General features: G+C 39.9%; 1 protein-coding gene across 1 annotated transcript in view; it reads left to right on the forward strand.

The window, feature by feature from the left end:
- Positions 1-15422, forward strand: part of cdh12a (cadherin 12, type 2a (N-cadherin 2)) — a 64886-nt gene that overhangs the window by 20320 nt on the left and 29144 nt on the right. The window contains exons 3-4 of the mRNA XM_047588446.1: positions 10017-10141; positions 14141-14310. Of these exons, the coding sequence (XP_047444402.1) occupies positions 10017-10141; positions 14141-14310 (295 nt within the window). The remainder of the gene's footprint in view (positions 1-10016; positions 10142-14140; positions 14311-15422) is intronic.

Here is a 15422-nt window from a genome sequence, read left to right on the forward strand (position 1 = left end):
ATTGTGTGAATATACCATATGTCTTGTAGCAGTAATTATTGCAAAGGTGTAAGTATATTGGCAGGTGTTTGTACTTTTATGTCTCTGTCAGTATGAAGGTTGAGAATGATGTGTGTGCTGGCTGTGGGTGTGATACCATTGCAAGATGGTCTTTATAATGAGTAGAAATTATTCTTTATCAGTCCCGTCTCAATTCAATTCAAGATTCAAATAACGTTATTTATCCCTGAGGGGCAATTGAAGAGCACACGGAGCAGTCAAAGACAAAGTATAAAAATATGAATACATTGAAGTGCAGTGCATTGGAGTCCAGTCCTGCCCTGCTCAGGCTCAAGCTTCCTGAGAGAGGAAGGTTTGGGGTTGGCTCAATGGGGCACCCGAAGTTAGATCAACTTCCCTAAGGAAAGCGGGTTATCCCTAAGGCAGCAGATCACTGAAGACTGTGAGTTCAGCAGGAGGATAGCTCTGGGTTGCCCTCCTCCTCATTTGATCCTATATCCTTAGCAGCGAATACAACGTCCATTTAATATTTTGAGGTGAGATGGAATAGAATCAGCACGTGAAGGAGAAGGTGATGATGCTCTCTATGAAGGAGTAGTAGAATACTTTGAGGACTGCTTCGCCTGCATTGTTAACAATTTCATCCATGTCGTAGTGAATTTTCAGCTGGTTGTCAAATACTGTCCCCAGGAACCTCTATTTCTCCACCATTTCCACAGGTTCCGCATGAACTGGACTCTGTCCCTCTGTCTTTTAGAGAAGGTTCAATTCAATTCAATTTTGCTTATATAGCGCCAATAACAATACAAATTGTCTCAAGACGCTTTACAAAAAACGGCCTGCAACCTCCAGAGCAAACCTGAGGGTAATAGTAGCAAGGAAAAACTCCCTTTTAACAGGAGGAAACCTTGAGCAGAACCCAGCTCATATGGAGGGACCCATCTGCAGAAGGCCAGCTGGGTAGAAACAGAGAAGATAGAGAGAAAAGAAGAACAGGAGAAACAAGATAAACAAACTTCTGTCATAGATACATACACCAAGCTGAAGGAAACATGTAGGATCTAATAATATAACACATAGCTGATGATCTTATGTGACAGTTTGTGAGTATAACAGGAATCGTCTACAGGTTGGTGAATTGTTCATCTAGGTAGGAGTGGACAACTGGAGGAGGCCATGACGACTGGGGCAGATGTAGTTTATGGAGCTCCACAGGTCTGATACACAGCACTCCAGACCATGAAGACTGGGCTGGTTGATGAGGCCACAGCAGCAGATGTAGCTTAGAACTCCACAGGTCACATATTCAGCACTCCAGACCAGAGACCCTCACAAGAATATGGAGGGGAGAAAGGGAGACACAGCGGTTAGTATTAGAAAATAATTTATAAGAGACAGAAAATAAATTATAAGAGATTAGAGGACAGGAGCCAGAGAAGAGAGAGTAGAGGACATGTTCTCAGTGCAACGTCCCCCTGCAGCCTAGGCCTATAGCAGCATAACTAAGGAATGGTTAAGCCAGCTCTAACTATAAGCTCTGTCAAAAAGGAAAGTCTTAAGCCTGACCTTAAACGTAGAGACTGTGTCTGCCTCCCGAACCCAAATTGGTAGCTGGTTCCACAGGAGAGGAGCCTGATAGCTGAAGGCTCTACCTCCCATTCTACTTTTAGAAACTCTAGGAACCACAAGCAGATCTGCACTTAGAGTTTGTAGTGATCTGTTGGGACAGTTTGTTTCTATGAGGTCTTTCATATATGATGGAGCTCGGCCTTTCAAGGCCTTGTCTATAAGGATGAGGATTTTAAATTCAATTCTAGATTTTAAATGGAGCCAATGAAGAGAAGCTAATACTGGAGTAATATGATCTCTCTTGCTAACTCCCGTCAGTGCTCTTGCTGCAGTGTTTTGAATCAATTGGAGGCTTTTTAAAGAGCTACTTGGACGGCCAGACAGTAACGAGTTACAATAATCCAGCCTGGAAGACACAAAAATGCATGAACTAGTTTTTCCGCATCACTCTGAGAAAGGATGTTCCTAATTTTGATGATATTAAAAAGGTGAAAGAAAGCAGTCCTGGTCACCTGCTTTATGTGAGAGTTAAAGGACATATCCTGGTCAAATATAACCAAGGTTTTTCACAGTAGTAATGCCATCCAACGAAACCAGGTGATTAGATAATGAATCTCTGCAACGCTTAGGACCAAATACAATGACTTCTGGTTTGTCTGAGTTTAAAAGTAGAAAATTACAGGTCATCCAAGCCTTTATGTCTTTAAGGCATGCTTGGAGTTTAACCAGCTGATTAGTTTCATCTGATTTCATTGGTAAATATAGCTGGGTATCATCTGGTCACTACCATCTCTTTGGTCTTTGCCACATTCAGCTCTAGGCATATGTCACACCAGTCTACAAACTCACTGTGAGATGACTTGTGTTGATGGAAGGAGCCAGACGGCAGGGACAGGAGGACCGTGTCATCTACAAATTTAACCAGGTGGCAGTTGCGGTGGGTGGACCTGCAGTCATCAGTGTAAAGGGGGGGGGGGGGTGGGGGGGGGGGGGGGGGGGGGGGGGGGAAGTGAGGTGTAGATGGAATCAGAAAAAAACTGGCCACTTTGTGTATGTGGTGTGGTGTTAAATGCAGAGGAGAAATCAGCAACCTGGATGTTAAGTTGGGGGTTTCAAAATGCTTGTGTATGGTGTCTATGAGAAAAGCGTTCGCATCGTCCACTGCTCTCCCAGCCTGGTTTTCAAATTGGAGTGTGTCCAGCTGAGAGTCTATTGCTGTAAAGATCTTGCTGTGCTTTTTTGTGTGTGTGCTGTGGGGATCACAGATTGTTTCCACAGCTTAGGAACTATGGAGCTGTTAACTGATCTCTGAAAGAGGAACTGGAGGAACGAAAGAGGAGCACTCCACCTAGCTGCTCAGCACAGTGCTTCATGGTTTGGCCACAGATCTTATCGGGTCCAGGTGCTGTGCTGACTTTAGTCCTGCTGAACATTCTTACCACAGCTTCAGTACTAATTAGTACTGAAGCTACTTAGCATTATAATGCTTAGTACAGAGCCACCAGTTTTTAGTGCAGCGATCGATGTTTCTCCTCCTATTTTATGTGAACCTACCAATACAAATTCCTTGTTTTTGAGGGACTCAGACTCCTCTCCCATTCATGAAAGGTATTCATAAAGATACAAGTTTCGCCTATTTTAGTAAATAGTACATTCTTTATCATTCAGACAGATTTTTTCTTGTGGATTTATTTTGACAGATAGGGCTGCAAAGGAAAGAGCCAAAAGGGGCCAATAGTGAACTTAAAATCAATAATTATTTACTAAATACATGCTGATTCTTGTTTCACTATGATTAATTAATCAAAAATATGTGACTGAACAATATTTACCTCACTGGTCTCTACACAATTGCTCTTATTTACATCATTGTGAATTCATACCCTTTAAATGCCTTGCCTGACTGTCTTTAACCATTTTACCAAAAGCAATGTCAGGAAGAAAGGAGTTTAATTCATACTGACATTTACATGAGCTGCTTTGTTAGCTGTGTTCAGCCATCTCTATACATCCTCCTGGCAGAACAAATCCACTGTATCTTCCAACAATGTTTCCAATCACATTATAGAGTGAGAAGCGGAAATTCTCCTTTTCCTGACATGGGGAGTACAAAAATAGTTTTGCCATATCAAAGCCACCAAAATGAAGGCAGCAAATGTTGAGGCTGAGACTGAGTTATATCTGAGATCTATTCTGAAGTTGTTCTAATTCTATATAGTTTATAAATTGTCTGACGATTTAGCTGCTTGTGCTTCTTGCTTTGTGTTGAGTTTTGTGCTTGGCAGAGTTTTTCAGTCTTTCTGCAATTTGGAACACACATTGCACACAAAATAAAGTAGAAGCACATTCAATTATATGTATCACTGTGACTCATCTGTTTACTTGAACAGTCCTCTTTCTTATTGTCTCACCTCAACTTTCATCAAGTTCATATATTTCTGAGTTGCTTTCATGAACTTGGGTTAGTTCCTACTGAAACCAAAACACACAGGCTGATGAATTACTATTTTGATGAATTATCCTTTTGCCAAATGTTAGGTTCATGTTAGTTGGAGAAGGGAAGAGAATATAGTTTTAGAAGCAAACTGCAAGGACTAAAAGGCAGTCAGGGTGAGTAAGTTATTCTCCACTGGTGCCCAGCCAGAAAGAAGTCATGCCCTGGGGCACCTAATCTGCTGTGGGTGCTAATAGCAGCTTGATTATTACTAGAAGAGGCAGGGTTCTGTGGAAGGAGAGTGGGCTGTAGAAATCAAATGACCCCTACGCCACTTGGAGTTTCCATCAGAGCTTTTGGTCCTAAAGCCTCTGGTAAGATATGTGGAGGAAGGTAGGTTTAGAGGCTTAAGGCAGAGCAGGAGACCTGCTTGGAACAAAGGAAACACATCACACATGCACTCATGAATGAACACACACATGAGATACTAAATAATGCTAAGAGACGTTTGCTTATTACGTGCTTATTAACTTTTCCCTCTCTGCTTGATTTACCAATGACTGGATTCCCCCTGAACAACATCAATGGCAACTTTCTGTTATCAGAGACTATACTATATCTCTGCCCCATTCTTGATATTTAGAACACAGAAAAAAAATTTAACTAAGGCATGTACAAATGAGCAACCTACAAAGAGATAATGTTACTACAATAATAAGAATTACTTTACATATAGCTGAAAAATGTCTGCTGAAACCTACATATCCGTTGGTACAGAATATATCTGTCAGACTTGTTCATAGTGAGTAATGTATAAATCCGACAGATATAATCTGCACATATGAGATTCCACTTGCTGCCCTGTAATCACACTTTTTTTTAGAAAAAAATAGCAAATAAAAAACTACCAAACAGCTAGGCGTGTGGCATAGATTAGATCCATTGATGTGTTAGGGGAGCTGATATACTGAGTATAGCATCCTGTATATTTTTTCTCTGTATTGCCCAACACACAGTTTTCCCATAGACCACTATCACAAAAGAGACATGTTTAACTATTGACAGGACAAATCAAACTGAATATCAGGTTGGATTCACAATATGTAAATCTATGAGCCAAGCAAACCCATGTATAGGGTCTGTGAGGCAAACACTAATGACCATGTACAGTGTTTCTGGCCTGTGTGCTAGATGTGTCAGATTAATGTTACATTAATATCAGTGGGTACTGAGTCCAGTATTCAGTACTCCTCTTTATATCCACAATCAAACTTCATAGCAAACTCAAAGTTGATGCTTACTCACTTGAGACATTTCTCATTAAGTCAAGGGGATCCATGTCTGGAGACCCCAGCGGGTTTAATCCAAATGCTTTGTGAGACTCTAGTAGTATCTTATGAAACATAATGGATCAAAAACCCTATAAAAAGTAAGTCTGACTGGAAAAGACTGTCAGCAATACTGAATGACAGGTCATACTCAGCTATCTTAATACACCATAGGTCATTAAAAGAACCCAAGAAGAGGGTCATTAGGTGCTGAGAAAGGGAGACGTTGTTGTTCAAGGATTTATGAACACGGAGCTGGAAGGTAAATCTGTTTTTATCACAAATGGTGATTCAATTAAGTGCACTGCATAATTAATGTCACATCCACACACGAAGCTTCCTTCTGTAACTCATCCCCACAACAATGACAAAAAAGCAAGCAGAAGACAATCAAATCTGTGCTACCTTTCAGCTAATTAATAATGATTGTACATGCATAAATTTAACTGGGTTGGCTCATACTGGTACTTACCAAGTGCAACTAATTTCCGCAATCAATAATTGGGGTCTTTAACATGCAGTTGCTGTTACTCATGTATTATGAGTATCTCCAGTTCACTCTGCATGGAGCTGTTTCCAGTGGAAATGTGGTTTATTTATAATCAAACTGAATATGTCAAACAGTTTCATATTTCCCTCATCCAGCAGCCTCACATTGCCCAAAGCATTCACTTGCACTGCCTGTGACTAAAACTGGTATTAATAACAAGACATGCAGGAGGATAGGAGGCAACAGTGATTAGGAGAACTATTAATTCACCAGGTCTGGTGGTGCTCATGTCCCCAACTTAAATGGTTAAAAATCTCCCAAGTAAAGTTATTGGCTGGCACATAAGGTTTCATTTTATGAAATGCAAAGCCAATGGCACACTGTGCTAAAACGGTTTAAAGTAAAAAATGTGTATATTTGATTTGGAATCACAGGATTCCAGTGATGCCCCTGGTATCATCTAGGTGTGAGTAAAGGATTTTTGGTGGGTATTTGTAAAAAGGAATAAGAAGTCAGCACAAAACTTTCAGAGCAAACCTGTGCTCAGCTGAGATTTGCACATTGGTAAATAATGACAGCTTCATATCTTGTCATAAGTCACTATAAAGATATGTAACACCATTTTTTTGCCTTCATTGTCTCTGTAGTGACATGAAGTATTGCCTTTATATCACAGCAGAGTGGTTGTGTCACTGCAGTGAGAATGCAGAGCTTGCATGTTTCCTTTTTTTTTGTCTTGTCTCCTGGCAGGATGTGTGAGCAGCCCTTGTGTTCTTTTGAGGCACAGATACAGTATATCACCCCATTGCCCTCATTACACATGTCTGCCTGACCTTTGCTTTTTCTTTTTTTCTTTTCTTTTCTTTTTCTGCCTGACCTTTGCAGTGGCACTTCCATCTGTTACTGCAGGACATAATGACAAAAGGACAAAATGAGCACTCCAGAGCATGTTGTGACATCATGAACATACATCAGAAAAATACATAGTTTGCAATATTTGGCATTACCGAATAGTATCTTAAACTACTACTGTTGTCTAATGCTGAGGAAACTGTGAGATATATAAATGGTCCAAAAAAATGTTGCCAACTGGATTTAACTAAGAAAATAGGTAAGAGCCCCCTTTGAGATAGTTACTACATGCAGTGATTAGCTTCTCATTTCTTAAACAACCATGTGGAAAGACACATACAATATAAGTGTGGAAATGGCATGTATGTATGTATTAGCTCCTATACTGCACAGGGACCTGAGGGGCACAACAACAAAATAAATATGTCAGAATATCTCTCAAACTGGAGTAATACATCCATAAGAATGAGAAGTAGAATGAAAATGTTTGGCTCAAGAAGAAAACAAAACAGGATCAAAGTACTTACAAGTGCTTATGGTCCATGAGTGCAAAACAAGCTGTTGCCTGGTCCACATTAGCTCATAGCTGACTGCTTTACTGGCAACCAGGGCTGTCAAGCAAATATTTAACTGTAATCAATCACATAATTTTCATAGACAACGCACAAATGAGTCACACTTTTTAAAATCAAATCTTCTTTAAATGTGCTTGTATATTTTAAAAGTTTTTAATACTCTTGGGGGGGGGGGGTCTTTAATGCTAAGCTGTGTACTTGACTGGGAAGCTTTGAGGCTCTACTTACTGTTCAAAAGATCAGTTTCTTTATCCACCTCTGCTCATTTGTTTCTGGGCTAGGCTTCTTTTTCTTCTTCTTTTGAGACATTTGGAAGTTTCTAAGTTAAAAGGCGTATCACTGCCCACTGCAGGCTAAACCGTTACTCACCATGACAGAACTTCAAGTTCAGCTCACATTCTACACCATTAATCACAGACAGCAGTGGATACATATAAGATATGTAAGATACATATAATAAGATAATATCTTATTTATCCAAAATGGGCACATTTGCAGTGTTGCAACAGCATACAGTCCAACGGACATTGTAAACAAGAGATAAATAAGTAAAACAACAAAAAATATCAAATTAAATACAACAGTAGTTCTACATTTGTGGTCTACTGGGAGCAGGCTTGGTTGTACAGCCTCACAGGAAGGAAGCACCCGCGGTAACATTCTTTCACATAATATGGGGTGAAGCAGTTGCTGCTGAAGATGCTGCCCAGTGCTGTTATAGCACCATGGAGGGGGATGACAGCTTTGCTCTTATCCTCTGATCGCCCACCACCTTTACAGGCTCAACAGAACATCCCAGAACAGAGCCGACCTTCACCAGTCTGTTCAGTTTCTGTTTGTCTGCCACTAAGATGCTGCTGCTCCAGCAGACCACTCCATAGAAGATGGCTGATCCCACCTACCGAATGAGAAGAAACAGAAGTCCAAAATGTACTGAACATATGCTTTCTGATTTTTTTTTCACAAAGTCATTAATATTCCAAAAGCTATGAGCTAATGGTGGAGTGTGTGACTGTGATTTAACAACACTTCTGTCCACTGACCTTATCCAACTCTTTTAAGTTCCTTATATCATCAGCCTGCAATTGCTCTACCTCTGGTCCTAACGTCTGTGAAGGTTCTCAGTCATCCAGGTCATGGTAACCCAAAAGGCGTTTAAAAAAGGCAACAAGACTTTAAAAGTTTTGAGAAGACATTTTACCACTCATCCGAGTAGCTTCTTCAGTATAGTTGCCTTTTTTAAATGCCTTTTGGATTATCATGACCTGGACCAGATGTTAGGATAAGTAGCTTCTTCAGTTTAGAACTGAAAATTAGCTAGAATTTCATTAAATTATACAGCTATACAGACTCAAGATGTACGTGCCCCTGATTCAATAATTCAATTGAATTTTTAGTCTTTTAGGGGCTGCAGAATAACAACTTGTGTCCAACCTTGGGGCCCCTCATGTTTTTTTGTCTGTGAAGGTTCTCAGTCATCCAGGTCATGGTATATCAAGAAATTGCTAAAGAAATGCAACTATACTTGTTGAGTCTCTCGAAGACTTTTCGGTACTCATCGGTACCGTCTTCAGTTTTTTTTTTTTTGGAAATTGCCTAGGTACACAAAAGAGCGCCTTAAATACGGCATTGATGGCACTGATCAGCCAATTCATCAAAACTTGAATGTCCATTTCATCATGTAGTAAAAAACAAGTCAGATGGGGAAGCACAGTCCCAGAGCTGCATCGTGCAACAGTGAGTCATTCAGACTTACAGAGCAAAAGTGGCAACAACACACAAATCTATTATATTGTAATTTATTACCATGCAGGCGGCTCAGAGTAATCTCAGTCAGTGGTTCCTCTGGCAGTGCAGTATTTCTCCTGAACTCATTTCTCCATAGTGAGTTACTGTGGGTGTCAGAACTCTCTCTGGGCTTCTGTAACTTTCTCTTTTCAGGTTTGTATGTCTATGCAAAATCGTGCACTTTTTTGGCTTGTTCTGGACTGTCAACACATTTACTCTTCTCTCAAATCCTACACCAAATAAGAAGGAATATGGAAGATATTCAATAAAATACATTTATAAAAATATATAATATGTATATTATATATCGAACTGACTTTGCTCCTGAACTTTTAATCTATAACTATGATGGATGGCGACCTGTCCAAGGTGTACCCCATTTGACCCCAGCACGCTATATTCCTCTACAGCAGGTTAAAGATTGTGAACAATGGACACATTTCAGTGCAGTAAGACTGGTGATATTATATAAGCCATTAATATACTGATTATTATGTATTAGTTTTTACCAGACAGTATCATAATTGCTTTATTTAGCTGCGTGTTATGTGTTCGAAGATGAATTGCCTTCCAGTATGTCTTACCAGTATGGGTCTTTCCATGAGTTTAGCTTTATAGTTAGCTGTCTTGACTTTGCATGTTTCTCTCTTTAATGGTGTAATTTTGCCTTTTGAACTTAGCTGTGTAGTTAGTTAGATCGTGATTGCCGCCACAAACACAAATCAAAGTTAAAAGAAAATGAAAGAACTTAAAGGTGGTCTGCAATACATCTTACCATTATTCACAACTATTGCTGCCCACAGGGAAGTTTGTATGCAGATTCTTTTTTAAGTGTTACTTTACACACTATTCCTAATGGCGTACACATGAACGGCTCATAAAATTTTATCATGGTTTATTTATGCTGGAACCAGAAGAATACACCGAGTACACTGAGGAGCTGAGTATTGACTTACTGTTCTGTGCCATGTCCCCCACAGCTTCACTCAGACATGGACCATGGAGACAATGCAGTGAAGTACACTCTGTCAGGAGAAGGAGCTGGGTCCATCTTCACCATTGATCCCATTACAGGAGACATACATGCATTGGTGGGACTTGACAGGTCAGTACTGGTCATATATCATGTTGAGGATATAAGGTATGCATAAACACAAAGACATGATAACTGATAGTAATCTAGTTTACAGACACAAAGCATTTTATAATTTCCTAATTGTTTTTAAAGTGTTTCTCCAGCACATTTACTTTCTAGGTTTGAAACCTTGTAAACTAATGTGAGTACCATTACACACATTTGGAAAAAAAAAAGTTATGAAACCTTGAAAACTGAGTTTGGAAGGGTGAAAATGTATATCTAAATTCTGGCAGATGCACATTTGCACTCAAATTGCATTTCTTTCAGAGGTGACTCTGTGATTGGACAACACAGTTCTGAGCTTCCATCAAAAATTCATTATCAAGTAATGTGACTTTTGGCAGCGATCTAGCAGCTCTGGCTTAATACTTAAAGAGAAACAGACTGGGGGGGAACCAGGACATTTTTCACCTGTCAGACGGCATTACATCATAAAATGGCTGAATAGTAGCTAGTGAGTAGCTACAGTGGTTGATATCTATGTTTCAGCTTCGTTGTTTTTTTATGATAGGCTACAATGGTGTATGCAGTCGGTGGTACTAAACACAATATTGGTCACAATATTCGGGGTGGCTTTGAGTGCATTTTGGTGGATTTTGAACAGCTTATGAGCTGCAAACCATTTGTTTGATATGCCAAATATGCACGCATTCAGTAACGATGATATTTGCTGTTTTTGAGCACTTACTGGCAATCAAAGGTTCCGACATGTTATGTACAATCAAACAACAACTTATGCCACTTTACTGGTTAGTCTGTTTTTATACAATACAATGTTGTGAAAGTTGGATGTAAAATAGTTTTACCTTTTAAACCTTGGCCTACACTCAGTTTGAGGATATTAAGATGCACAACCCACCTAAAAAAAGAGGCCTGTAAGAAGTACTAACCCACTGGAATACCATGTAACATATAGGATTGTCTCTCAGTGAGCAGAAGTAAACTCTGGGAACATTTGGGTCTGGCCAAGAGGTCCCCAGAATACTCACCATTGAGAAAGTTGGACAAAGTGAGATACTCTGATGCTTTGCCATGTGACCGGGCTTGTGAGACTTGGGACTATAGCAACTCATAATGTAATAATGGCTCATAATGTAATAACTTAAATGTTATAAAAGTTTATAATGTAATAATCGAATCATAATGTAATAATCTAATAACATATTACATTATGAACCTTACTGTGCCACTCATAAAGTAATAACAGCTCATAATGTAATAATGTCTCATATTGTGATAAAAGTGTTCCATTATCGTCATTTTTACCTCCGTCATTTCTGCGAACCAGACACACTGACAACAAATAAGCACTAGGCAAAGAGGTCTGTGTTTGACTATGATTTCTACATAGGTGGCATGACAGTAACCAACTCAAAATCCGGCAGGAGAAGAGTGTAAATTAGGGAAGAAGGGTGACTGCAGTTCATTTAGCTTAAAGGAGCATTTTATTTATTAACTGTTCCTATAAAATAAATATAGGACACAATAATAAGTGAACACTCTTTCCTTCCATGCCACCTGAAGAAGACCTTCCTCTGCCACTTAAATGAAGACTTGAAAGCATTGTTTTCTTGCTATTTACATTAAATATATAATAGCAGCCTGTCAGGCCTGTGTGTAAACACAGATACCCAAGTAAAACCATAAGTCCAAATAAATTTAACTAAACAATATACAAAAATAATACATGATCATAAATTACAGCTGCCAACAAAAATCAAGCCCAGGGGGCACCATTTGTCAATGACTGTGCCAATGTTCTCTCAGATCAGGCTCAAATAGTGAATGGAACTATTTTGTTTTTACTTCTGCAACTGGGTACTCCAGTTTCCCCTCACCTTCCAACTTGGAACATGGAACATCGCTTCTCGGTGGGGAAGGAGCCGGAGCTTGTGGTAGAGGTTGAGTGCAATTGACTGTATAGTCGGCCTCACCTCAACACATGGTGTTGGCTCTGGCACCCAAGTCCTTGAGATGGGTTCGCTGTGTGTGAGAGACGGAGGGCTTGGATGGACTTTTTGTTTGCCCCCAGACTCTCTGCCTGTATGTTGGGGTTCTCCTGGGTGGTTGCTTCCCTGCACCTTCAGTCCAGGAAATAGATCCTGACTGTTGTTTGCACTTATGCACCAAACAGCAGTTCAGAGTACCCACCCTTTTTGGAGGCCCTAAGATGAATGCTGGACTATACCCTGACTGGGGACTTCAATGCTCACGATGGCAATGACAGCGTCAGTTATTGGACTTCTGTGCAAATTACAGTCTGTCCATAACTAACATCATGTTTGAACATAAGGTTGTTCACCGGTGCTCTTGACACAATGATGGCACAATGATGGTCTGGACTGAAGGTTGGAACATTGACTTAATAGTCATATAATCTGACCTGCGGCCATATGTTCTGGACACTTGGGTGAAGAGAGGATCACATGGCAGACCTGATAGGCTCGCATGAGTAGTGAGGGTCTTTTGGGAACATCTGGTGGAAGAACCAAGGCAATAAACCCCAAACTTGATGGTGGACATCAAAGGTGAGGTGAGCCGTCAGGCTGAAGAAGGAGGTCTTCAGGCCATGGTTGATCTGTGGATCTCCAGAAGCAGCTGACGGGAACCAGTTGTCTAAGTGGCTCACAGCCAGCGCAGCCGCCCAGGCAAAAACTCACATGTGGGAGAAGTTTGCTAAGGCTGTGGAATAAGACTATCGGTCGGCTCTGAAAAGATTCTGGCAAACCGTTCGGTGCCTCAGGGGTGGTATGTGGCTGCTGACATTAACTGGGGCTACTGGGTCGTGGGTGGTGGAAGGAATGACTTTATAACCTTTGAACCTCAGATCGAGGAGGACCAGTTCTTTATCCTCACTAGGGTGCTGGAAGGCCTCACCCAACTGGTCAACATGTGTTTTGTGGATTTGGAGAAGGCTTACGACCATGTCCCTAGAGGCATCCTGTGGGAGTGGCTGGATGGCTCCTTGCTAAGTGCCATTCAGTCCCTGTACAAAAGAAGCATGAGTTTGGTCTGTGTAGCCTGCTGTAAGTCAGACCTGTTCCCAGTGACAGTTGGACTCCACCAGGTCTACCCTTTTTCACCAGTTCTGTTGATAACTTTTATAGACCAGGGTGACCGAATGAATGATGTATCCAATATAAAGTGAGTATCTTTGATAAAGCGCTATATAAAACCAATAGATTATGATGATGCAGCAGTTTTGTCACAATATAAGCCATTACTATATTATGAGCTGTTATTACATTATGAACGGTATCAGTAAGGCTCATAATGTAAGAAGTTGTTAAATTATTGCATTATGTGCAAAATCATTATTATGTTATTCGCTCATGATCATTACATTATGAACTTTCATTACATTTAAGTTATTACATTACGAGCCGTTATTACATTATGAGTTTCTACAGGGACCACATGAACAAACAAGGACAATGGCATCCCAACAATGAAGGCAACCTCAGTTGCAGATGTGAAAAGACCCACAAACACACACACACACACACACACACACACACACACACACACACACACACACACACACACACACATATATATACTGTATGTATGTATTCCTGCCTGTGTATGTACACGTCACTGTATGTGTGTGAATGGGAGATAGAAAGTGACAAAGACAAGAGCAATCATTGTCTTTTTATACGGCTCTCATTGCTCCAATCAATTGTAGAGTGTTTGTTTTTGTGTTCATTTCATGTGTAGCAAAGCAATTTGACACTCATATGGCCAGCTGTAAAGTTGATTCCATTTTATTTGTTTGTATGTTTCATAGTATCAAATAATCCGAATTTCTACAAGCTGACATAAAACCATGCAAACACCAAAATACCATGTGACAGATATCTTAAAGCCCCACTACATAATTATTATATATTTCCTGTTAATTAGTCGTTCCATTATATATTTGAGCCTTCTCTGTGTGTAAAAGTAATACCTTATGTTTTACAGGGAGGAAAAGTCCTTCTACATAATGAAGGCCCAAGCAGTGGACATTCACACCAGTGTCCCTTTGGAGCCAGAGTCTGAGTTCATCATCAAGGTGCAAGACATCAATGACAATGAGCCAAGGTTCCTTGATGGTCCCTACAGTGCCAGCGTCCCTGAGATGTCCCCAACAGGTAAGACTGCTACAAGCTGAGATGCACCCATTGGGAGTCAAGTCCACAGGCAGGAGTCCACTCATTTTGTAGCACTGTGTACTTATCCTTTTTAGTATCTTGTTAACTTCCATGAACTATAGAAAAGTGCAAGAAATAATAATGTGAAACTTGACAGTCTTCTGACATGCTTCTTTCTCTGAAATACTAATCATGGCAGCCCGTCAGCGTTTGATGATATATAACTGGGTTGCAACAAACAGAAAGGATCAACTCTGTATATCCTGCATCCTCCTTGGTTTTCATCCATTAACAATATGCTTAAATGGTAGAAATAAATGAAAGAGAAAGATAGTAAAGTACTAATACCAGGAAATGTGTGAAATGTCTGATTAAATAGATTTTTGTTGGTACTTCATTTTAATCAACTAATGATTTGAACTCTACACGTACACACTGTTGGAGAGTTTCAACTGAATCTTATTATTTTGCAAGCTCTTCAAACACTTTAATCCATAACTGAACTGTTTCAGAGTTTACTATGACATGATATTAAAATAGTAATTTAAATTTGTAATTAAGCAGTCTACAGTAATTAGTAAATGTAGTTAATCTAATCTACAGTTAACAACACCCATATATCATCTTTCCAACTCTCTCTCATGTCTCATGAGGTCCAGTCCAGCCAAAACTCAAAATGCCACATGCCACAGGTCAGGGACTGACCACAGCTAAATGATTTTTAGAAATTAACCTGTAGGCATTTAAAATGATTAGAAACTTGTTTACGCATTTTTGTAATTTGTTGCCATGGTGACACTCATACAGTTGGATTTTCAACCAAAGCAGGGAACATGAATGCTTGAAGCAGTAGAAAAGGCAGGATGCCCTGAATAAACTGTGCTGCACCTTATATCCTGGTGTCCCCCAATATTTAAATCAATAATAAATGCATATGAACACTCAGTCACTCATTTGCTCTTACCGGTATAGTCTGGTTTGTGAGATAGCTTTTAGTTCTTGACGGGGAAGGAAATAAAGATAGCTTAAGAGCACGTGAAAAAGGCAGTAAATCAGTACGTCTGTATCATACATGCATTTTTAGGTTATCACTTTGCAGTCTGCTCGGAAAT

Source organism: Mugil cephalus, chromosome 7, assembly GCF_022458985.1.
Source record: "Mugil cephalus isolate CIBA_MC_2020 chromosome 7, CIBA_Mcephalus_1.1, whole genome shotgun sequence".
NCBI classification, from domain to species: domain Eukaryota; kingdom Metazoa; phylum Chordata; class Actinopteri; order Mugiliformes; family Mugilidae; genus Mugil; species Mugil cephalus.